This window comes from Phocoena sinus, chromosome 3 (assembly GCF_008692025.1).
Source record: "Phocoena sinus isolate mPhoSin1 chromosome 3, mPhoSin1.pri, whole genome shotgun sequence".
In the NCBI taxonomy this organism is placed as follows: Eukaryota; Metazoa; Chordata; class Mammalia; order Artiodactyla; family Phocoenidae; genus Phocoena; species Phocoena sinus.
Window position 1 is genome coordinate 102,738,759 of NC_045765.1, and position 24,638 is coordinate 102,763,396.

The following is a 24,638-nucleotide window of genomic DNA, read 5'->3' on the forward strand; positions in this document are numbered from 1 at the left end:
ACAATTGATGGATTTCTTTTAAAAAAGAACCTTTTCTTATGAATAAGCTGTATCGTAGAGTAATATTGAGTCAATTACGTGAATTTGAGTGAGAAGAAAGCTATTCTACAAAGAGTGATAAAGCTTCTCAGTAGTCCTATTATATTTGGTTAAAGGACTGGATCATTAGTCACATTTCCACAGTGCTTGTATTTTACAATGTGGATGGTTTAAGGTACAAAACCCTATTATGTATGTTTTTAAGGCTATGTTTTAAAATTTTAATTTGTCTTGGTTGCCAGACATGCAAATTTTATACAAAGCAAAAAGTTGTGAATGGTTTAAATTGAAATAAATTCTAAGGTTTTCTGTGTTAAATATTCAGTTCTATATGTAGATTTGTAAATTAAAGGTCTACAAATTAAATGCTGTATTTGTTTGCTCTAAGAAATAGACAACTACAGCAAAGTAGTGCAACTTAGTCACCTCTTCTGAATTCCTTAAACGATTCTAAATTACTGTATTCTTTACAAAAATGTTCTGCTTTAGATTAATAAGAAAAACGAAACACTAAACCCTGAAGTGAACTGCATAAGATATCATGTTTCCTAGTGAGAAAGGAACAGAGTCAAAGCTATTGAATTTGAGCAAAGGTACTTTTTTTGTCTTGAAAATTTGTACATAGCGTGTTGTGTCAAAACTTGATTCTTTAACAAACTTTTGGAGATCTTCTGTGACATTAGTGCTGTCAGATTATTCACCTTTCAGGTCAGAAACCTAGCGTTACATAGAGAACTTACATGGGAGATAGGACTTTTTCTGTTTATTAATATATAGTTAAGTATGACTTTTTTTTTCTTTTAGCTAGGAAATGATAATTTTCCTTCTGAATCTAAAAATGTAAGTGTAAGTTTGATTGTTTTGCTCTATTTTAATCAGAAGATTAATTAATAGTTTTTTGTTTGTTTGCTTTTATTTTTTAATAAAGCCTTTGTTTTTATGCTTTCAAAAATCTTTGGCCATCATTTCTTTCCATAATCTGGTTAGGTTGAGGCTGGCTGTAAGCTGTTGTGTGGGATGGATTTTAAAGTTGCATAGTAGTTTTTGGCTTATATCTGGGAGGATTTTAACTAAAAGTAATCGAACCTTCACCTCCAAGAAAACATGAAAAAATGTTTTAGTTAAAAATTACCCAAATTTTGTTTTGTTTTTTTAACATTTGACGACAGATCAGATTATTTTGACAAGGATTTTATTTGGTAACTCATAAGAATTACTTTATTGTTTTTAATGTCCATTCTGTAGCAGATTCTTGGTATAGTTTCTAGGTTTCTCTTCAGCAAAGTTTAAGAATGCCAAGTTTAATGTTTTGAGTATTTCATTTGCCTTTTCTTATGGAAAACTAGATGTGTTAGGTTTAATCATTTGAATAGGAAAAAAGTTAGGGTTTTATTTTTTTTGTTAGTGGTCACAAAAACAATATAATTTTTCACATATTAGAAAACTTGCAGTTTACATGGAAATTGCTTAGTTGAGTGGAAACGTGATCTATTTTAAAAAGGTAATTGTACATTTTGTGAAAAATTTTTGAAAAACGTCTGTGAAACCTCTGTGTTTATTCCTTAGGTTACTATACACTAGATATGTATATTGGCAAAAAATTTGGCAACATTTCTTATCAGAATACGATTTCTTTGTATTTCCTTCTCAAAAGAGTATTTATAAAATATCTTTGAATTTCAAGATGTTACAGTGTAGAAGACATTTTCTTAATATGAGAATTGGGTCTTTAAAGCAATGTAAGTATAAATTATGTTAAAACATCGTAGTGCTTTGACACGTATATGTTATTAAAGTTGTTATCCTAGTTGAGGGAAATTTGCCATTTTTAGAACTAAAAATTAAGCCTGCTCACTATTTCAAAGCTCTTATCTCCAGCTCAAAGATAAATATATTTAAAATACTTCCTACCGTGTAAATCTTCCTACCTGTCCTTGATTTTTATTTTCTGTTGTAATTTTTGTATCTATAAATTTTGGGCTAATTCCAGTTGTGAAATACATTGACATTAAATTAGAACATTAAAAATATCAGCCACATGGCAGAAAAAAATATATTCCCTCCCTAACATTCTCTTTATTTCAGGGGTTGAGATTTTATAATATAAAGCAAAATAAGCTAGCACCAAAGCAGGTGGCCCGTTTAGCTAGGACTGAGGGGTTAATTAACAAGGGGGAAAATTATTAAAGGAAAAGAAAATGACTATTTGCATCAATGGTTTTGCATTTATAGTTTTGAATATTTACTAATATATTCTTTATGAAAGTCTAATGTACAGGATGATCTATGAAAGTAATAATAGCAAGATAAAGGTAAGGAGAAGCATTTACTCAAGTGAAGGTACTTGGCCATTATTTCCATTGTCATAAGTAAATAAATGTTATATTTTTACCTAGTACGTGTTTTTTGTTATACATGTACTGATAGAAGCCTAATTTTGGTATTATAATGTTATTTACATTATTGAGTTGTATTTGTGTACAAAAGGGTTAAAAATAACTATATCTAATTTGCTTGGAAATTGTGGACAATTAGTGAAGAAAGATCAGATCAAAGGAAATAGCTCTTAGAGAAATTTTATTTTGAAAGCCATTTCTATAGTATTTCATGTGTAGTTTATTATTTATTTTTCTGTATGAATAACTTATTGTTAATAAGCATACTCCTGGGATTAGAGAATAAAAGGATGTTTCTTCCTTATTTAGAAACAATCTGTTATATAAGTATTCGAGAAATTTGATAAGTATCTCAACCAGAAACTTTGTTAGTCTCTTAGCTAGTACAGAAAGTCTCTATAAGTGATCTCAAAAGAAAGTTACCACAGTTGTTAGTGAGGAACTAAATGTGGCACCATAATGTAGTTATTTCTCCTGTCTCTTTAAAAAAAAAAGCCAGATTTATATTCTGATATGTCTAATGCTAACAAAAGTCTGTCTTCTTTTTAGGAGATTTTTGTTTAGTCTACTACCATGTACTACTGTTTGGGTCTGTTATATATTAATTGAATAAAATACACATTGCTCTAAAAATTTGGTAGGATAAGCAGTTGAGTTTTGAATTGAAACATAATGAAACATCTACAAAATAAAATCCGAGAATAGACTTCAGTTGGTTCAGCAAATCTTTGTGTAACTCTTGGCCAGTTTCTTCTTGACCAGGAATGAACTGTTAAGGGTTGTTGCTGGAAAATACTCAGATTTTTTTCTTATTTTGTAGGGAATGTATAGCTGTTAGAAAAGCTGCCTATTTACTTCTCTATAAAACAGATCAAATACTTGTTGTGTTCTGTCCTGGGTGTATGTATGTCACATCTTTGCCAGTGAAAGACTTAGACTGTATTGAAATCTTAAGGTTTTTATGATCATAGTGTTTAACAAGCATGGGAAGCTTTTCTAACAGTTGGTTAATGTTAATCATCATTAACATTTTACTATTTTAATTCATAGGACATGGAAATAATCTCAGTGCATATGTGTTTTACACTGTGAATTTGTGTGTAGTTTAGGTTCTGTTAAACTCTAGGACATAATGTACTTTCTTCCAGAGTGGGGGTACATTGTAGATCAAGATTTTATTAAAATCTAGATTGAATCTTCTAAAATGTTAACTTTTATTAAATACTATATATACATTGTTTATATAGACAAAAAGTTCTAAAAGTGTTGTATTAAAAACCAAGAGTCCAGGGCTTCCCTGGTGGCGCAGTGGTTGAGAGTCCTCCTGCCGATGGCAGGGGACACGGGTTCGTGCCCCGGTCCGGGAAGATCCCACATGCCGCAGAGCGGCTAGGCCCGTGAGCCGTGACTGCACGTCCGGAGCCTGTGCTCCGCAACGGGAGAGGCCACAGCAGTGAGAGGCCCGCGTACCAACAACAACAACAAAAAAAACCAAGAGTCCCTTACCTTCTTGCCACTTCTTCTGGTCCTGTTTTAGCTGTTTATTCAGGCTTTAATTTTTTTTTCATATTTCTAAGTATAATGCTTATACTACTGACACTTAATTCATCACTTGTAATAGTTGAGGATTTTTCTTAAACTGTCATCCTCTGTGTTTTCTCTTTTTTATGTTCTTAATATAGTTACTTTACAATTTTTGCTGAAATCAGTGATTTTTAAAAATGTATTTATTTTATTTATTTATCTTGGCTGCATTGGGTCTTCGTTGCTGTTTCTTTCTCTAGTTGCGGCGAGTGGGGGCTACTCTGTTGCGGTGCACGGGCTTCTCATTGCAGTGGCTTCTCTTATCGCGGAGCACGGGCTCTAGGTGCTCGGGCTTCAGTAATTGTGGCGCACAGGCTCTAGAGCGCAGGCTCTAGAGCACAGGCTCAGTAGTTGTGGCGCACGGGCTTAGTTGCTCCGCGCCATGTGGGATCTTTCCGGGCCAGGGCTCGAACCCATGTCCCCTGCATTGGCAGGCGGATTCTTAACCACTGCGCCACCAGGGAAGCCTTCTGATTATTATACCTATATAAATATTGTTCATATGTGAGCATTATAAAGTATTATATCTTCTTTTGCAGTGTTTTTCATTAATTAATAATTTTTTAAATTTACTTACTTTTCTGTGTGTTTATTATTCCACTAGCTTTTCAATATAGTTATTTCACAACGTCACTTATAATTTGTATTAGTTCCTCTTCTGTCCCACCCCCCACCCCCATAGAGAAACCCTTCCTAAAGACCTCTGTTCTCTGGCTTTTATCTGAACTGGTTGAACTTTTGGCTTGCTACACAACTGTCATCCTGGGACTTATTTTTGTTGTCATCCTAGGAATTCCCTTTGCCTTTCTCCCAAGTTTAATTTGCCATTTCTAGGAATCAGGGTTTTTCTCTTCCTTGGTTTGTTCAAATGTTTTGGTGGAGCTTTTTGCGCATGTGAGGTAACCAGTTTTAGACTTTGCAGTTTTGAAAGTGTCTTAATTCTCTACTCTCATTTATTTAATTGATATTTTGGTTGAATAGTGAATTCTGGGTTGTCAGTATTTTTCTTCGTAATTTTGCAGACATTGCTCCATTGTCCTCAGTGTCAAAAGTTGCTGTTAAGAAGTACAGTGTCATGATGTTTAATCTTTTGCATATGACTTGTTTTGCTTTTATTTTTCTTTTCAGAAGGATTTTACAGTCTTTATTTGTCTGGTTTTTGAAGGTTTATGATCATGTGCCTTTTTGAGAATCTTTTTTCATTCTTTGTGCTGGGCTTTTGGTAGGCTCTTTTAATTTGGAAACTTCAAGTTTGGAAATTATCTTGTACTATGTCTCTGATAGTTTTTTCCCTTCTGTAATCCTGCCATCCCCTGTTCTGTTTCTCCCTCTCACTTTTGTTAGTCGGATACTGTGCCTCCTGGATTGATCATTTCATCACTCTTTCTGCTTTCTTATATCTGTGTCACTCTATAGTTCAAGGTAGCTTGTATACTTGGCAAGTGAGTTATAGTAGTAAGTGCTGCGAGTTCAAAAGAGGAAGGGAATGGTCTGGGCAGAAGAGGTAAATGGTAAGCTTCGTGAAGGATGTGGAGCTTGAGCTGAGCCTTTGATTAGCTAGAGGGAAGGGAAGAGGGTAGTTCAGGTAATAGTTATAATCCAAGACAGTATAACTGTTACATTTAGGCAACGGTAAATACACTGTTCTGATTTAAGTGGAGGTTTGGGGACTATTGAATGAAAGCTTGAACATATGAGCGTAGCTAGATCATAGTATTACATATCAGAATATTGTTTGTGTGTTTACACTGTGGGTTATGGGAAGGTTTTGTTCTAACATAGAGCTCAATAAGTAGTTGGTTTTAAGATTTATCTACTCTTCAGTATGAATTCAAGATGTAGGCATTATAACCTGGGTTTGGTTGCATCTAATTTTGGTTTTTTTTTTCCTTTAGTATTGACATATTTTGTAATTTATTTAATAAATCTGTGGTAACAAAATTTGGCAGTAGGTATAATCTTTGAGAAATTTCATTTTGGTCATTTGATATCACTTTTGGCTAAAGGTGTTATTTTGCTTTTTAGTGTAAGTGAAGGAGTTGGAAATTGTATCTTTATAGACGCTAGTATCCATTTTCAGTAAAAATGAAGCAGTGTTTTTCCAACCTGGGCTTGGGGCCCTCAGGCAATGAGAGAGATCATAGCTAAATCTCAAAAGCATTTCATTTGTGGTTTTGGAGTTTTTATGTTTTGTTTTTAAATCTTTTTCCTTTTTCCTTGTTATCTCCTAATATGTAAGCTCTTCGTTAGAATGCCAAGAAAGAGATGGACCTGTAGTGTTTGATAGTAGTAAAATGAACCACTAGCTTTGTTTCTTTTATTTTTAAGTTTCAGAGAAGAGAGAGATGAGTAAGGAGCATGGGATTCAGAATATCCTGGAGAGAAAAGTTTGAGCATCTGTATTCTAGAATCTCATCACCACTCTTAAAACAGTGTTTTGTGTTTCATAAAACTGCATCTTGAGTGTTGAAAGTTAGATGAAGTTTCTTTTAAGACTTGTAAAATTGTTCTTAACTTGCTGTCTTAGAAAACTTGGTACTCTACTTCATTATAAGAAAAGCTACTATTTGCATGGGGAAAAGCTCCAGTAGTCCTCTTTATTTAAAAATCAGATTTTTTTCTTTGTTATTTGCTTTTGTATTGTTTACACTTAACCTGGCTTAACTCTTACTGAAGTGATTAATATCACTTATTAATCATAAATATAATTAGGTTATGCTTTTAAAATTACATAATTTTAAAAATAATTGTATTATAGACTCTTATAATTCTGTTCTCTCCTATAAGGAGTTCAGAAGATTAACCAGGGAAGTCTTAACTTTGTAGTTTTTCTTTATTAATTGAACTACTAAAAAAATCATTCGTAATGTAAATTTAAACTCCAATGTGTTTATTACTTTGGTTAATTAGAAAACTCTTCCAAGAGCTTAGTTTATGCAAGATGGTTTAGAGTTATGCTTTGTAACCTTTTTTTTTTTTTTTTTTTCTACCTGCACACACAGCTGACTCCTCTCAGAGGCATCTTTCATTACAAACAATATATCTTCACCCAGGTTAATGGGATGGGTGTGCGCTGATGGTGGGGCAGGTCCTGCCTTTATCTCCCCTAGCTGGAGCCTGTTGATTACTGTCAGAGTTCTGACCTGGATACATAGTCTTCCCAGTTTTTTTTCCCTGTAAAGTCTTTTTACTTTAATCAACTGTAGACTACCAGTGTCTTTGATGTGAGAGCATAAATGCAAAAAGTCTGAAATAAATGATATTCTTACAGAGAAGGAGGAGAAAATAGTGGTAGGATATATGCAATGATTAAGTTATAGAAAAGTTTAAAAAATTCACATCACATCTTAAAATGACATGGAAACTAAATGTGCTTTGTTAAACCCCCATCAATCATTTTAATTGAAATTGACATCCTATCAATTTGACAGCCCTACTTAAGCTTAATATAACAAAATCATGCCAACTTCTGCAGTGATGTAGTATAGTCTTATTGCTTATAAATGATTTAGTAGTTGTTAGCCAAAATAGGAAGAGGATTGACAACTATGTTTAGGGAAAACTTGAACAATAATGTTAGGTGATTTTAGAAAGAATTTCGAAGGAATAAGACATGGAAATACCACAAAATTCTTCATTACAAAGTAAGAACTGGAGTGTAAATATCACTCTTTAGATTCTTACTATAATTTGCAAAGATTGTTGGTTTTACAGATATATAAGAATTGAGGATTTATTTCCCTTGTTGTAAAATAATTTAGCTTCCCTTTTCCCCTGATGTTCAATATCATAGAAAAACTGACATCTATTATTATGTGGATTAGCTCTTTTACTTCAGTAGAGTTTCAGATATCTGTGTATTGCAGTACTCTATAACCAGAGTGCTGCAGAGTTAAATTGAGCAAGATAACCTTGTGTCAGGGTGCTGAATATTTGGTGGAGGAGATAATGTAAACCAGTGGCATTTCCATGTTTATTAGTTTTAATTTTTACATTAGAGCAGTAATTTGTTAATAAGAACCTACTGCATAGCACAGGGAACTCTATTCAGTACTCTGTAATGACCTATATGGGAATAGAATCTAAAAAAGAGTGGATATATGTATATGTATAACTCACTTTGCTGTACACCTGAAAGTCACACATTGTAAATCAACTATACTCCAATAAAAAACTTAATTAAAAAAGAAGTAATTTGTTCAAATACTTGACTATGTAACCTGAGTTATGGTGAATATAAGAAGACATTCATTTTTATTTTTTTCAACTATATGGATTTTTTTTTAATTTAATTTATTTTTGGCTGTGTTGGGTCTTCGTTGCTGTGCGCGGGCTTTCTCTGGTTGCAGCGAGCGGGGGCTACTCTTCGTTGTGGTGCGCAGGCTTCTCATCGTGGTGGCTTCTCTTGTTGAGGAGGATGGGCTCTAGGCTCGTGGGCTCAGTAGTTGTGGCTTGTGGGCTCTAGAGCACAGGCTCAGTAGTTGTGGCGCATGGGCTTAGTTGCTCCATGGCATGTGGGATCTTCCCGGGCCAGGGCTCGAACCCGTGTCCCCTGCATTGGCAGGTGGATTCTTAACCACTGTGTCACCAGGGAAGCCCCAACTATATGGATTTTTAATTTCCAAATCTCTTAAAAAAGATAGTTCTCTCTAAATGTAATAACAAAGGTATTGATTTTTAAAAAATTTTCATTGGAGTATAGTTGATTTAAGAAGACGTTTAGAATGAAAGTAACATGCCTGGTAAATGTCTTCAGGTGTATGCCTAAGTTCTATAGTATTTCTGGTTATATGGATCCTAAAGCATGTATTTGTTATAGCAAATATGAAAACATGCAGAGGTCTTTTTTTTTTTTTTTTATGCAGAGGTCTTTTTAATCAAAAAGTTAATAGGGTATCATCTAGCTTTTCATGATCTGGTTTTGTTTGTCTTAAAAGGAAATCAGGTACTTAATTTATAGAATGTAGCATTATAAGTAATATTATAGTAGTCTGTAAAGAAATATATTAAGAAGTTGAAATAAATTCCTAATACAGCAATTTTTAGATTGTACCTTCACCTTGCATGTAGATTGTATTCTGAAATGCTTGGAAATAAAATAATCTTTTTAGAGAAATAATGCTATAAATGGCATCTCCTTTCGGATTAGCCCATGAAAGTTCATTTGATCTATAATTAGCACACAAGACCACATTTTTTCCAAAGAAAATAATTCTATTGCTAGTAAGTAATTAGGAAAATAAATTTTAGCAAGTATTTATCTTGAATCATGGAATTTGAGAAAGAGCAGAGAGGTTTGTATGAAAGGGAGATTAGCTAGAGTGGGATTAATTGAGGTGAGAACAGTGAAAGTCAGGAAGGGGGATGATACTCATTGAAAAATGAGGTGCTTGACTAAAGGAGGTTAATAAAGACACTTCCCATCACACACTTCTGAGGGCCTTGTTGCCCCAGGAATAGGTGGATAAAAATGAGCTATTCTTATACTTCATTTTATTTTTTGACATTTAAAAGAGGGAACTATCTTCTAAATAAGCCTTAAGAAAACAAAGCCTAAGCCGTTATAAAACTTAGAACACTCTTTAAATTTATAACCCTGAGTGGTAAATAATTTGTATTTTTGTTATTACCACTGATAAAAACAGATCTTAGATTAAAACTTTTTCTATATTAGTTTTTTACTTTGAGTATCTTATCCCAGAGAAAGAATTGTTTTTATCTCATTCTTCAAAAGGTCTATTTACTGTTAAAGCATAGAATTAATAGTTTCAGGTTACCTAAACTACCATGTAAAACATTATTTCTATGGCAAAATTTGTTCACTGATTGTTTGAGTACCTACTATGTGCCAGGCACTTCTTTTGGTGCTCTAAGCAGTGCGCAAGAGACAAGAATCCTTGATACGGAGTTTACATTCTAGTAGAGATTTATTTCAAGTTGCATTTGAAAGATGCAAGAAAGTCATCTGTCTGTATTACCTTCATGTTGGCTTACTTAGGGTAGGTGCCCGTAAGCTTTAGAGCAGCTGGGACTCTACATTAATATCCAGTATCCTAGGTGGGATCTTAATAGAGACTGGGTAATAACTGTATTAGCATATTTTAAATAGGCAGCAAAGGACATCTTCCTTTTAAAGAGCAAGGACGAGCGTCCTTATCCTTGCCCATCCATTCCTTAATAAGAATACTTCTGGGCTTCCCTGGTGGCGCAGTGGTTGAGAGTCCACCTGCCGATGCAGGGGACACGGGTTCGTGCCCCGGTCCGGGAAGATCCCACATGCCGCGGAGCGGCTGCACCCGTGAGCCATGGCCGCTGAGCCTGCGCGTCCGGAGCCTGTTGCTCCGCAACGGGAGAGGCCACAACAGTGAGAGGCCCGCGTACCGCAAAAAGAAAAGAATACTTCTGATTGTGAGGATGTTTGAATGAACGATTTACTTCTGTCAAGGCAGCTCTATTTTGAAAATGATTTCATGTGTTGCTGCTAACTACCACATAGCTTAGGTGCTGTATACAGTATCTTAGAGGCAGTATACTAAGTTGTTAGCTGAACATACTCTGGATCCAGACTGCCTAGATTTAAATCCCAACTGCCTCTGATCTAGCTGTGTGATCTTGAGCAAGCTATTTAACCTATCTGTGCCATAGTTTTTTTAAATCTGGCAGAGTAATGATAATAGTTGGCTAATGTAAGGATGAAATGAGTTAATTGGTAATGCTTAGCACTTGGCAAGTACTAAATGACAGCTGCTATTATTTCCTATGCTTGATATATAATCAATGTATAAGTTGCTTTTCTAGATTTTTTTGGCCAAGCACCTTATTTTGTTTGGTGGGTTTATGCTTTCAAGGAGAACAATTTGGTATAATGGAAATCTGGATTATAGCTATGGATCATCCACTGATTTGCTCTTGATTTGATTAATTACTAAGGGGGGAAAGGCTCAGATAAAATAGTCTCTTTAGTACTTTCATATAAAATTTAAATATTTAAAAATAGGTGAGCATGTTGAGCCTTTGGTTGTTTTTGAGTACTCAGCAGGAACTTGTTTAAAGTATTTTGTTTTATCATACTGTGAAATGCTGATCCCAGATGCTTATTTAGTTTTTGTGCCACAGCTTACACATTGGCTATTAGTAATTCTCAAATTTTGAATTAGTGGATGATTTACAGATGATTCCTATGATGTGTGTTTAATTCTAAATATAAAGCTACTTGACAGATATACACAATAAAAGGTAGTTCCCTAAGATAACTGGTACCTTGGCTTTTCTGAGAACTATTTCATAATAGTTTCACTGAGAACCTATTTCATAAAATTATTGTAATAACCTCCAAGTAAATTTGAGTTAGATAAAGTAGAAATACATTCTTTCCCTAATTACAGCTTAGTATGTGTATGTACACTTTTTATTAATTTAAAAATGTTATAAACTTCACTTAGATTTGCTTTGTTTTTATGTCTTATTTTCTGGAAGACTATTCAGATTTTCATTAGTTTTTCACTTACTTCCAAACGGCACTTTGTAGTTAAGCATGTTATAGCATCAAAATGAATATTGTAGTCAAATTTTATTGGAGTTCAGGCCCTGTAAAGATGGTTGTGTTTAAGTTCCACGAAGTTATTTGTGGTTTTTCCTGAACTTTTCCTTCTGCAGCAAAGTTCTATTTTCATTAACTACACACTATTTTAAAGTAGAAGATGGTGGTGAAAGATCAGTCTGTGTTACCTTTGGATTTTTTTTCTTTGTGAAAGCAATGGCAGTCTTGATTGTAACAGAAAACTATCTGGAATTTGGACTTGAAACAGGTAAGAATTTCATATCTGTTAAGTTTTTAAAATTAGGTTTGAGGCGTATGTTCTGTAATGTTCTAAATAATTAACCTTTATTATTCTTAAGATCTTTTTTTTGTTTTTTTTTTTAGCTAAGCTTTTGCTACCTTTTTCCAAAAGTGCTGTTCCCTCCCCATTTTTTCCTTAAAGTTAAATAAGTTTCACCAATACTAATGTTAGATAAAGATGCACACAGATAAAAATGCAAATTTTAATGCAAATTTTATGCATACTCATGGAATGTACAAATATCAAAGGGATGTTTTCAAAGACTATTTCTCCTAATAACTAAGTTTTATTGCATTATGACATACTAATTAGCACATGAAAGAGCTATGCTCATTTCAAAATTTAAGATGTTCTGTTTTCTAGCATTTTATTTCCAAAGATTCTGTGTTTTACCCCTATGATAAGAGTAAATTATTTCCCCCTACAGGGTTTACAAATTTTTCAGACAGTGCGATGCAGTTTCTCGAAAAGCAAGGTTTAGAATCTCAGTAAGTTTTTAATTATTATTTGGATTTAATTTTTTCCATTTTTGGTAAAATAGCATTTACTATAAGTGGTTCTTTGTTTTTAATCAGTGAAAGGAGTTCTTTTTTAAGTAGGACTGTCTCTTTTTAAGCAATATTCTTACTCATGTTTTTTACATTTGTATAAAGTATCTTTTATAGAATTTGAATTTGCTCTTATTTAACTTAATTCCTCTTCTACTAGAGATTAAATGAAATTTATGAATCACATGTTATTTTCTACGTTGAACATGTAGGTTAGATTGTTAAAACTGCCTTAAGAGATGTCTGATTTACTTTATACTTCATCAAAATCCTTTATGGATGATTGAATAAGAGCAGTCTTTTTGTAGGAGTTTACTTTGTTTGTATTACTGTTATTATTGTGGTTTGTAAAGTAATTGATTAGAAGAATGGAAATTTCTAGAAAGTTAACTTCAAAAGTTTATCAGCTTTTTTAAAAATTTTATTTTTAGGGGTCCTGTTTCAAAACTTACTTTCAAATTTTTCCTGGCTATTTTCTGTTCGCTCATTGGGGCTTTTTTGACATTTCCTGGATTACGGCTGGCTCAAATGCATCTGGATGCCCTGAATTTGGCAACAGAAAAAATTACACAGTAAGCGGAAAATGTACATAAGCACATGCAGATAAATATATGTTTTTCATCTTAATGAAGGTATATTATTGTAATGAAATCATAAATTATTGTATTGAAAATTAATAATCATTTGATGTCACACTTCTTCCTCTTTCTACTATAAGCAAGCTTCTTTCATTCACTTCTAAATTTTAAGTCCTATGTAAAAAAACCCCACTAAATTATTAAATTTCTCTTTTATCTGTTAAAATGGAAATATCAGTATTTATGTTAGTTCTTTTGAACTCAGAGATGAATGTTTATGATATTGTAATCTCTGCCACTGATCTAAGGATCTATGGAAATTTCTTTAAATCAGAATTTTTAAGTTAAAAATACTTATTTAAATTTCATATAAATAATTTTATTTAAATAATTTAATATTTTTATTTAAAGTATTTTATTTAAAAATGTTTTGAAAGTAAATCTGTATACATAAGGAATGTTTGTTTTCCTTATATTATTGATCTGTTTGCAAGATTATTTTAGTTCGGGATGGCTAATACCGTACAGTGTTAAATATCATAGATTACTATTTTAGCTTTCAAATGGAGAAATCGTATTCTAATCTCTGCATATTGTTCAGAGCCCATTTACTATCTTATTTGTGGTTGTCACAGATTTTTTGTTGTTGTTGGTGTGGACACCTTGGCAGAGTGACAGATTTTTATCTTCATTTCATATCCAGATCCAAATTTCCAAGTCCTCTTTTTGTTTTGCAGTAGAAGCCTAAGTTGAGAATACTCCATTTCGATATATGTATTTATAGTCATTAAGTTTCTCTGAGTAATCATATTTCCTAACATTTCTGCTCTTTAAAAGCCGATATTTAATGATGCTGATTCTCTAGTCTTTTCACATTCTTATGTCTTACCTATGTCATTTTCCTTTATTTTAATTTTGAAAGTTTTTTTGTGTTTTTCCTTACCTCCATTTTTCTTTATTTGCTTTGTGTGTGTATTTATTTATTCTCACCTCCCAGTACACACTCCTTCATCCCTTTTTTCCACTCCTTTTACTCAGCATGCTGTTGGCTACATCCTGCCTTTCTCCCACCATCCGTCTCTCTAATGGCTCCTTTTAAAACAAAACCTGATTCTCCCCCTCCTCTCTCCACACACACTTCAGTCCACTAACCCCAGTGTTATGATTTAAATAAGCTGAAAGAGTGGGTGGAGGGGAGCCCTTCACCAGCTACTGAAACCGCTGTGGGCTGCTCCTTGATACTAGAGTGTTCCCTAGCAACACTGCATACCTAATACTGCTGCTTTCTTCCCCTGCACCCGATGGTTTACCCAGGCTGTGGGATGAAAGAATCACTTTATAAAAACATTTAAAGCATTTAGTGGTGGTTTGGGGTTGGGGATGGGGGCACATTTTAGTTTCCTTCTCAGTAAAATGTGGCTTCTTAAGATTTTTCCCTTTGGGAATTTGGAGTTTTATTTTCAGTGTATTGCAAACTCCCCAACCCCACGCCCCGCCACACACACACACACACACACACACACACACACACACACACGTGCCCGGATGCAGTGTATTGCAAACTCCCCAACCCCACGCCCCCCCACCACACACACACACACACACACACACACACACACACACACACACACACACACACCTGCCCGGATACAGGGTGTGGGAAGCTAGTTTTGTTGTGAGAGCAGCATGACTGGCACAAAGAGCAGCATTCTCTTTACCCTCATGGCCAGGCAGTGGTACTTGTTTTAGTGCCAGAGCTTAGAACCAGAGTGCCACCTCTCCCTGTCAGGTGTTCATGGTTTCCTGATCTGGCCATTTGCTCACAGAAATCACTATCACTTGCACTGTAGTGGTATTTTAAAGTGTGTGTGTGTATGTGTGTGTGTGTGTATTTTAAACCCTCCAGTTTAGCTCCCCCAGCATGGTTGGTAATAAAAGCAGTATATGGTAATAAAATAGTCTGAAGAATTTTGTCTTTCTGAAATAAGGACAGTCTTTACCAGTCATCTATCTCTGTAGGATACAAACTTGGGACAACAATTAACAATGACATTACATCTCACACCTGAAACCTTTTGCTGTATTGGGTATTTTGCCTTGTAGGAGAAATATAAATTTCCTTGGTTTTTATAGGATAGGGAAATTAATTTCAGGTATGTTCATAATGCTTCAGGAAGAAATAAAAATGTGAGTCATTTATGATTTTAACAATGTAATTAAGACCTTTTACATGTTCATTACATATTGAAAGTTTCCTCATTTATAAGTAAGTTGCTGCAGTAGCTTCCATCTTCCATATGCCTTCTAGTATTATGGACCTTGCTAATCACTGTCTCTTACTTGTAAATAATGAGAATGCACTTTGTTTTAGCTGGACTGAAAAGTATCAAAAGATGACTCCTATGCTGAAAATCCATTGGATTCATTGATTGTGCAAAGTTAGAGAATCATTTAAGTACCAGTGTATTAAATCAGGGATACAGTAGGAGATTGTTAAAGAACACTAGAATAGGAGTGAACAGATTTAGATTTTAGTGCTAGATCTCCTTCTAACCTGTAATATTGCCATGAGCAAGTCATTTAACTTTCCTCAATCTGAATGTTCTCTTCTGAACAATTAAAATAATGAGGTATTTTTACAAGGGCTCAAATCAGTGTTAAGTAGTAGTGATAAATATAAAATAATGGTGACAATAGTACCTTAATATAGAATACTGAAAATAAGTTCCTACCTTCATTTTTTAAGTCCCAAGGTTCTGTAGTTTATTAGTGTATTTTGTTTCTGGATTTTTATGTTTATTTCTTACATACTTTCAGAACATTACTTCATATCAACTTCTTGGCACCTTTATTTATGGTTCTGCTCTGGGTAAAACCAATCACCAAAGACTACATTATGAACCCACCATTGGGTAAAGAAAGTGTCCCTTTGTAAGTATGGGTATTTGGGGGCTAATTTTTATTTCATTATATAATCAAAACTTTTCTAAAATGTTATTTACTGTGTTCACATTTTTTAATGATAACATTAGGACACTATTTTTAAAACATTAATAGAAATGTTTAAATATATTATAAAATAGAAACTATAGGTCATCATTTTACCTTTTGTGATCTTCATTAATGGTTTTGGATGATTGTTACTCTGCACTAATATTATCTTGTACAGTTGTAAGTTTTTCTGCTTTTTTTAAGACACTACATTTCTCTTACTTTTTTCTTAATTGTGAAAATTATGGAGGAAAAAATGAGTAGTATAAATGGAAATTCATATATTTAGCCCCTTAAGAGTTGTTAACATTTTCCATATTTGCTTCACTGTTTTTTGCTTTGTTTTTGGATGAAGTAGTTTTTCAAGTAAATTAGAGGCATAACATTTTTACCCCTAAGAACTTTAGTATGCATCTCTAAAAAATAAGGATATTTTTCTACATGACAGTATTATCATCATAGCTATTAAAATTAAAAATAAAACCTTAACATTGTTATCAAATATTAGGTCGTATTTCCCCAATTAGACAACTGTATTTTAACAGAAGAAGGTAACATAGAAACAATTTATTAAAAGGCATTAATAACTATACTTGATATGTTAACTCATTAGCCTTATGGAACTATGTTAGAGTAATAAAAAGATTCAGGCAGAGCTGGTTCAAACCCCAGTTCTGATCCTCACTAAAACTGTCACTTGAGGGAGATTATTTTACTTCACTGAACCTCTGTTTCCCCGTCTGGAAAATGAAGATAATAGTATCCACCTCACAAGGTTATCATTGGAATTAAATGAAAGAACACATGTAATGCAACCAGCTGGAAGTAAGTGGTTAATAAATGTTCCTTCCACTGCTTTGCCTCATCAGAATTAAAATAGAAAATCTTGACTAGTCAATGATTCCACAGTATGCATTTTATATTATGTATTTCTTTTAGATCCTGGTACAAATTTGTCTTGAAGTGTAGAATCGGTGATGACCATGATTTTTTTTTTTTAACACCTAATCTTATTGAACTAAGAAAGTATACATTGAAGTCATAACATTTTTTCCCCCACACAAGTAAGCTTTAATGGTAATTTTAACTTGACAGGTTCACTGAGTATTTAAAAGTAATCCAAAGGATTGTAGGGTTCCAGACCAAATCTTAGATAAACTTTTAACCCACATCTTTGATGCTGAAAGCATTCCTAGTCCTTCCTTGAAGTTTGATCATAGAAGTTGGATTTTATACTTCTGTAATTATGGTTTCTGATTTTATATTTGCCTTAGTTTAATTACGAAAACAAGGAAACTAGCATTTGTGACATACACCAGTTATTATGCTGGGTATTGATATTTTACATATTTTATCTCATTCATTCTTATAGTAATTCTCTATTTATGATCTCTGTTCTCATTCCATTTTATAGATGAAATAACAGACTCAGAGGTTAAACAATTTGGCTAAGGTTATTCAGCCAGATCTGGTGTATGTAAAGCATTTAGTAGTTATACCAATATTCATTTCCCCACTTGTAGCCTACAAAACTATGTACAGATTAGTAGTGAATACTATGCTTAAAGGAAGTAGGAAGAAGGAATTTTCCCCTTGGTATGTTAAATTACAGGAAAAATTTTGTTGCACATGAAGACCTAGAGTCCTCTTCCTATAGCTTTATTTCCTTTGTCCCATTCCCTTTCCTGACCTTCATAAATGAAACAGAATTACAGTCATATCTCTGCTCCATTTTATTCTTTTTTTATTTGTCAGATCATTACATTAAGTGATTAGACAGGTGATTTTTAATTTTTGTTTAAACTCCAAAGTCCATGTTAGATTGAGAAAAAATGGCTGCCCGTCATCCCAGGTTCTTCGTCTGTCATGTGGATTAAATGGTTTGTCAAAGGCCTTTATTTGTAGTCAGAAGCAAAAATGGATAGAATGCAGTTTCAATCTGGAAATATATTTAAACTCATCCACCCTGCTTGGGCATCAAAAAAATAAAATGTGAGCAAGCAGAGTCCATATGTGTGTAACCTTGTGAGAAGAAAACCAGAAGAGAACATATATGGTGAACCCTAGAATGGCTTCAGGAATTTGGAGAAATTCTTCTGCCTGTTCTTTACCTGTATATTTTGTCCCAGCTCAGACTCTTTCTTGAGATACCCCATCATTTCAACTTACCAAATCCTTATGAAGTTGGTTAAATAATCTGAGTTAGCAGTACTATTTAATTAGGGACTGTTATCTAAATCCTGAACTCCTCATAAACAGAGCAGATATGTTTTGATTCACTGCCTTATACCATTTGCTTCATTTCTGTTATCTGTCTCCCTCAAAGCATGCGTAATAGCTGTCTTCAGAATACTGCCAGTCAAGCCTCCTGGTTGTACCACACCAGGGAGCACAGTATTGTCTGTAAGCCCCTGGAAAGGTTCAAGGCTGTGAATGGTCTTGACTTTTGTGTACTGTCAGTCTCACATGACTGATATCTTAACCTCATTGTTCATTACAGTGTAAATGTATTGATAAAAAGTTATGCCTTGGGCTTCCCTGGTGGCGCAGTGGTTGAGAGTCCACCTGCCGATGCAGGGGACACGGGTTCGTGCCCCGGTCTGGGAAGATCCCACATGCCACGGAGCGGCTGGGCCCGTGAGCATGGCCACTGAGCCTGCGCGTCCGGAGCCTGTGCTCCGCAACAGGAGAGGCCACAACAGTGAGAGGCCCGCGTACCGCAAAAAAAAAAAAAAAAAAAAAAAAAGTTATGCCTTTATGCTTCCTAACCAACAGTACATCTCTATTGGAGCTTTATGTCCATGTTCACTCATGACCTTGTAAAAAGGAAACCAAAGGAGAACATACATAATAAAGCCTTTGTTCCATCCCTATTTTCCCTCCACTTCATAAATAGTTCAAACCAAACTATACACTTTCACATCTTCTCTGCCTTTTCTGTTTCCTGTACTGTTCTTCAACTTTATTTCCACAGGCAACTTCTATATTGTAGTTTTAGTCCCTTTCCTAGGTGCTTACACTGGACAGAAGGAAGGGGTGATAATGGAGCCTATTTTGGAGCAAAGTGTTGTAAGGTTTTTTATCTTTTTCCACTTGGTCTTCTTTATAGCCATCCATACTACCCTCATGGTCTTAAGAATTTGGGGGAGACGCCTATAAATTCCAGATCCTGTCTGGCAGATCACTCCACACATTTCAACAGTCACATATTAAGCGCCTGATGTGTGCTAGAGCTTTGAATAGAGTCAGGCATGGGGTAGGCATTATTTTCAAATTACAGTATTATCTTTTATCAAAGCAGAAACTGTGGACCCCAAAAGGACATCAGAATTTACCTCTTCTTTCTAAAGTCCTTTAGGGAACATCTGATTTTGTCAGTATATCAGAATTCTTGATCCCAATCAGGAATTCAGCAGAGTGAAAGATCCTACTCAGGTATTTATATAACCAAACAAAACTCTAGCCAGAAATAGATGGGTTGATAACTTGATAGTTCCACAGGCAAGCTCCTCTGGTTTCCTTCCTTCTTTCTCATAGTCTCCAGTTTAAGAGCACCCAACTTCCCTTTTCGTTTTATAGCCGTTTTTCCCCCCATGGAGGAGCGTAGTTAGAGAAAAGAATCCCAAGTGTTGCTCTACTTTTTTCTGCTAGATTAATTCGTACTGTTTTATTTCATGATACATTTATCTGTTAAGCAAGTGAAAGTATCATGCAGGTAAGTCTGTGGTAGAGTGGGATACTTTTTATATCTCCATCTGTAGCTAAGTCTAGATTTCCCTATATCTTAAATGATGAACATTAACACATATAACTAGCATGCTAGCATATTTTGGTCTTTGAGAGCACCATATCAACTTTTTGATCTGTAGAATGACAGAAGCTACATTCGATACTCTGCGACTCTGGTTAATAATCCTGCTGTGTGCTTTGCGGTTGGCCATGATGCGTAGTCACCTGCAAGCTTACTTAAACTTAGCCCAGAAATGTGTGGATCAGATGAAGAAAGAAGCAGGGCGAATAAGCACGGTTGAGCTTCAGAAAATGGTAAGTTTTATACTGCAGTCAAAATGAAAAATAGCAAATACTGAGTTGTAAATGACTATAAATAGATGGGATAATCTTAAACTGACATGTCAGAGACTTTGATCTGATTTTGGTGCTAGGTGAAGAAAGGATCTCAATTCCCCTTCTTGCCTTAAATACATTAAGTATCATACAGTTTGGGTTGCAAAGCTGTGGTATATCTACTTTTGGTAAATGGGACTCCCCTAATTGATTTGAAAGACATCACAGTATATTGTATAGCCTTTATGACTTAAAGAGTAGGAAATATTGGTTTTAGTGACTAAATGTATTCCTTTTAACATTATTCCAAGTACTTGAACCTGAAGCATAAAATTTAACTTATTGGGGATTCCAGAGAAGGAAGGTGCTAGGAATCCATCCACCATTATAATGGACTGGACCTATAACCTGATGGTGTCTTTTTTTTTTTTTTTTTTTTTTTTTTTTTTTTATGGTACACGGGCCTCTCACTGTTGTGGCCTCTCCCGTTACGGAGCCTGTGCTTCGGACGCGCAGGCTCAGCGGCCATGGCTCACGGGCCCAGCCGCTCCGCGGCACGTGGGATCTTCCCGGCCGGGGCACGAACCCGTGTCCCCTGCATCGGCAGGCGGACTCTCAACCACTGCGCCACCAGGGAAGCCCTGATGGTGTCTTTTTGAAGAAATGTGGTGTTGGGTCCTCTGTTTTTTAATCTCGAAATTTCATTGTAAGAAGTGTCTATCAAGATTCAAACAACTTTTTTTATGTCTTACCTTTCATGTATTTTCATACTTTGTAGTTTTACCTCAGTCGAATATAAATGGGGATTAATGTTTTTATTTATGCTCATATATGACTGTTATTGTTATTTAGTTTGATATTTTAGGTGTCTGTCTTTAGAGATTTTAGCATTTTGTTTTGTATGTGAAATAGTAAGTGAATATAAGCAATTTGAATTTTAGTGGTTTTGTTTCTCCAGTTTGTATTAATCACTTAAGAAATATTTTTAAGGAATTTATTTTAATATTTTCACATTTTAAAGAACCTTCGAACTGAGCCTTTCTGAAGTCAGTCTGGTGGCATTTATAATGAAGTACAAATTTATTACCATTTAGCTTTCTTCCCATGAAAGGATTATTCATCTCTTAAGCAATTCAGTTTGACAATTACATGAAAGTTTAATTCATTCATAACATGTCAACCGTGTTAGAAACTTAAGAATGTTGTTGGTTGCAGGTCGCTCGAGTCTTTTATTACCTTTGTGTCATTGCACTGCAGTATGTGGCTCCTCTGGTCATGCTGCTTCACACAACCCTGCTTTTGAAAACTCTAGGTAGGCATACCCTGACAACTGGGAAACTTGTTGCTTTACTTTCTACCTATAGTTAATAATGCTTTTTGTTACCTACAAAGAAATAATCCTCTTAAAATTGTTCTTCTCTTTAAAAATTTTAAGAGGAAACATACGAAATTTTAATCTGTGGAATTTGATTCATTGATTGATCATCTTGATTTTGAAAATTCAGGCCCATATCGTCTTATAATGTTAAAAGAATTGTTTGCTAAAGGTTAATTCTGAGTAACTGGAGTGAGCACTTTTCATCTTAATATTTTATGTTGTAAGAGAGTGATTTAAGATTTTGTTAGTGCATAACATTTAAATTATTACAAGGTGCTTGTAAATTTATGAATTACAGAATGCTTTGGTGAGTTCTGCTTCAGATAACTTACGATGATAGAGTAAAAGATTTCTCAGTGGCAGAACAAAGTTCTTCTGTAAGTCTGTTCACTAAGCAATCCAGCCCATCTGTGGTGTTACTCAAGAATCTATTGTTGATTGATCATTTCTTTGCTTAGGTCAGGCAGTCTGCCAGTGTTGGGGTTTTAGAAGCCAAAGGAACTAAAAGCATTATTGGGTGGGCTTATAGATGCTTTAGTAGAACTGTGATAGATGTAAATGTCCTTCAGGAATCTATGGAACATAAAAGAGTAGCTCAGTTGTAAATTATGTGACTCATATTCTATCCAAAATAGGAAAGTATATGATAAAAATATTTCTGGAAGCTATTAATAATCTCTCACATTGACATCAGAGAGAGTTTCTGAGAAAGAATTTATTCTGATATTCTAGAGGTAGAAAAGATTCTCAGAAGTTACAGAGTCTGTCCCTGTCACTCCATTAGAGGTAGTTGATTCATGGATTATACAAGAAAAAAAACTGTTTTTGTTATTTTACCAGATTTTAGTGCAGTTAATTAAAAGTAAATTAGATTTTAGCTTTTATGTGCACCTTTACTGATAAGGTTAGATTATAATCTGGTCAAGTTAAGTGAATTTTCCCAAGGTGTGTAGAAAGATTATTATTTTACTTTATTTTCAACATTGAATAATTTGTTGTGCCACTAAACTTTTTGTTCTTAATTTCAAATATAAGTTAAATAATTTATTTATTTTTTCTAAATAAGGAGCTTTGGAATTACTTTTCACATTTTATTTGCGTCTTGAATTTTCTAGGTAATCATTCCTGGGGGATTTATCCAGAATCTATCACTACCTTGCCAGTGGATAATAGTCCACCCTCCAATTCTGTTTACTCTGAATTACCATCTGCTGATGGGAAGATGAAGGTAACTGTTACACAAATAACAGTGGCACTGAGCAGCTTAAAAAACATTTTCACTCCTCTGCTTTTTCGAGGACTTCTGTCTTTTCTGACCTGGTGGATTGCTGCTTGTCTCTTTTCTACAAGCCTTTTTGGGCTTTTCTATCACCAGTATCTCACTGTGGCGTGAATCTCAGTTAACAAAAAAGGATATCGAAGTCACTCTGAATTCAGATACTCGTACCTTGAAGGTCTGACAAAAACCAGAAGAAAGCAAATACAAAGGAAGGAAAACCATATCAGAATATCTTGTTTCAAATACTTCCTCTGTATTCTCAGGGTGGATTAATGGTATTAATATTTAAAATTATAGAATAGATTGTTAACTGCTATACTGTGGCGTTGGAACTTTAACTCCTTGTATTAATGGATGTGAGAGAGCTATCTACAAGTGTAATACTTCTGATGACCTTGGTTTACAGAAACCTCCATCAGTCTTTGAAACTTCTCATATGACTCCAGTTATTGATTGGTTGCTCGTAATGGTATTAAGGTACTGTTAATATTCATAATGGCTGCCTATAGAACAATCTTCAAACTGAGCCATGCTTTAGAGGAGGGAAAGGAGCTAAAGTCACTTCTGTTGGTACTATGTGAGTCACTCTTCAAACAGCAACAACAGCAAAATCCAACAGAAAAGAATAGCTACTGTATATTACAGTAAAGAAAGCTGCATAGTAATTTTAAATTTAATGGAGTTGTACATGCTTAATATCTACAAGTACTGCTGCTTGAGAGTAGCAAGAATATTGTTTTAAAATGCATTCTAGCCAACTTGAGGGATCTTTTAAAATAATTGGCTACATGAACATTTGCAGTCTTGCTATTAGGTTTGGACTGCCCATATTTTATTTTATTCTATGATCCTAAATATAGTTCTTTTTAATAGTCTAAAGATATTTATCAATATTGATCAAACTTTTAAAAAATTACTTTGTAATCCTGCTGACTACCTGTATGTATTGTACATATATATTATATATTAAATATATAATATATTGAGATTATAAAAGATGAAAATGTTGGGTTCTTATAATATTTTAAGTTGCTGAATGTATTTTAAAATGTGATTGAATGAGATGTATTTGTATCTAGAAATTTTCTTTCTGGAACGAGATTAAAATACATTTTGAAAATTCATCTGAGCAAGTGATTTATTTGTATTGCCTATGTGTGAGAATACTTCCGATTTTATAAATACTTAGGTGGTTGCTGCCAAATTAAAATTCTTTTTCTGTCATTTAAAAATAATTAGAACCTTTTGACAGATTTACCAGTATTATTTAAACCTATGTTAAATAGGACTTGTTTTAATTTGTAGTGTTTGTATTTTATTTTTTATTTATTTTATTTGTAGTGTTTTTACTTTATAGGGCAGAAATTAAAGTAATTCGAATGAAAAATTCAAATGAAATGGGGGAAAAAAGTAAATTTTGGGGATGCTTTTTTCCATAGGGAATGAATATAAGAGATAAACAGTTTTGTTTTGTTGGGTTTTTTTTCCAAATGAATAGAATTTACTGGTAAATATTCTTTCATATAACTGTCTTGAGAGGCTATGTATTATGTTTCAGTGCTATTGTCACTATTGAAAGCAATTTTGAAACTCTTCTTTTGGAATTACTTTGAAGACTTGTGGTTCATATTCATTTGAATAATCTCAGTACAGCAAGTTCCTGTCTTTTGGTGTAGGTTAAATATTTTGAAAATAGATGATATTTTAAATAAGACTGAGTGATAAAGTAAATGCTTAAGTTGGATAAAACTCTTTGGTTGAAATGAATTGTGAATATAATATAGAATGATAGTCCATGTGTATTTCCAAAAGCAGCATTCCAAATGTATCTTGAGATATCAGCATCACTAAAATAAGTATCTTATAACAAGATTACAGTGAAGTATGACATTTATTTTGTTTATGAAAGTTCTTACATGTTGGAGTTGCAAAAAATCTC

General features: G+C 34.0%; 1 protein-coding gene across 3 annotated transcripts in view; it reads left to right on the forward strand.

Moving 5' to 3' along the window:
• TMEM161B (transmembrane protein 161B) overlaps positions 1–23,823 on the forward strand; it is a 66,458-nt gene extending 42,635 nt beyond the window's left edge. For 2 of the 3 annotated variants that reach the window (XM_032627520.1, XM_032627522.1), the window contains 7 exons: positions 11,676–11,827; positions 12,288–12,348; positions 12,840–12,980; positions 15,804–15,917; positions 19,847–20,021; positions 21,258–21,354; positions 22,536–22,813. In XM_032627520.1, the coding sequence (XP_032483411.1) occupies positions 11,676–11,827; positions 12,288–12,348; positions 12,840–12,980; positions 15,804–15,917; positions 19,847–20,021; positions 21,258–21,354; positions 22,536–22,813 (1,018 nt within the window). Of the gene's footprint in view, positions 1–11,675; positions 11,828–12,287; positions 12,349–12,839; positions 12,981–15,803; positions 15,918–19,846; positions 20,022–21,257; positions 21,355–22,535 lie in introns of all 3 variants that reach the window. The other variant, XM_032627519.1, reaches the window with a different exon arrangement.
• Positions 23,824–24,638: the final 815 nt, after the last annotated feature.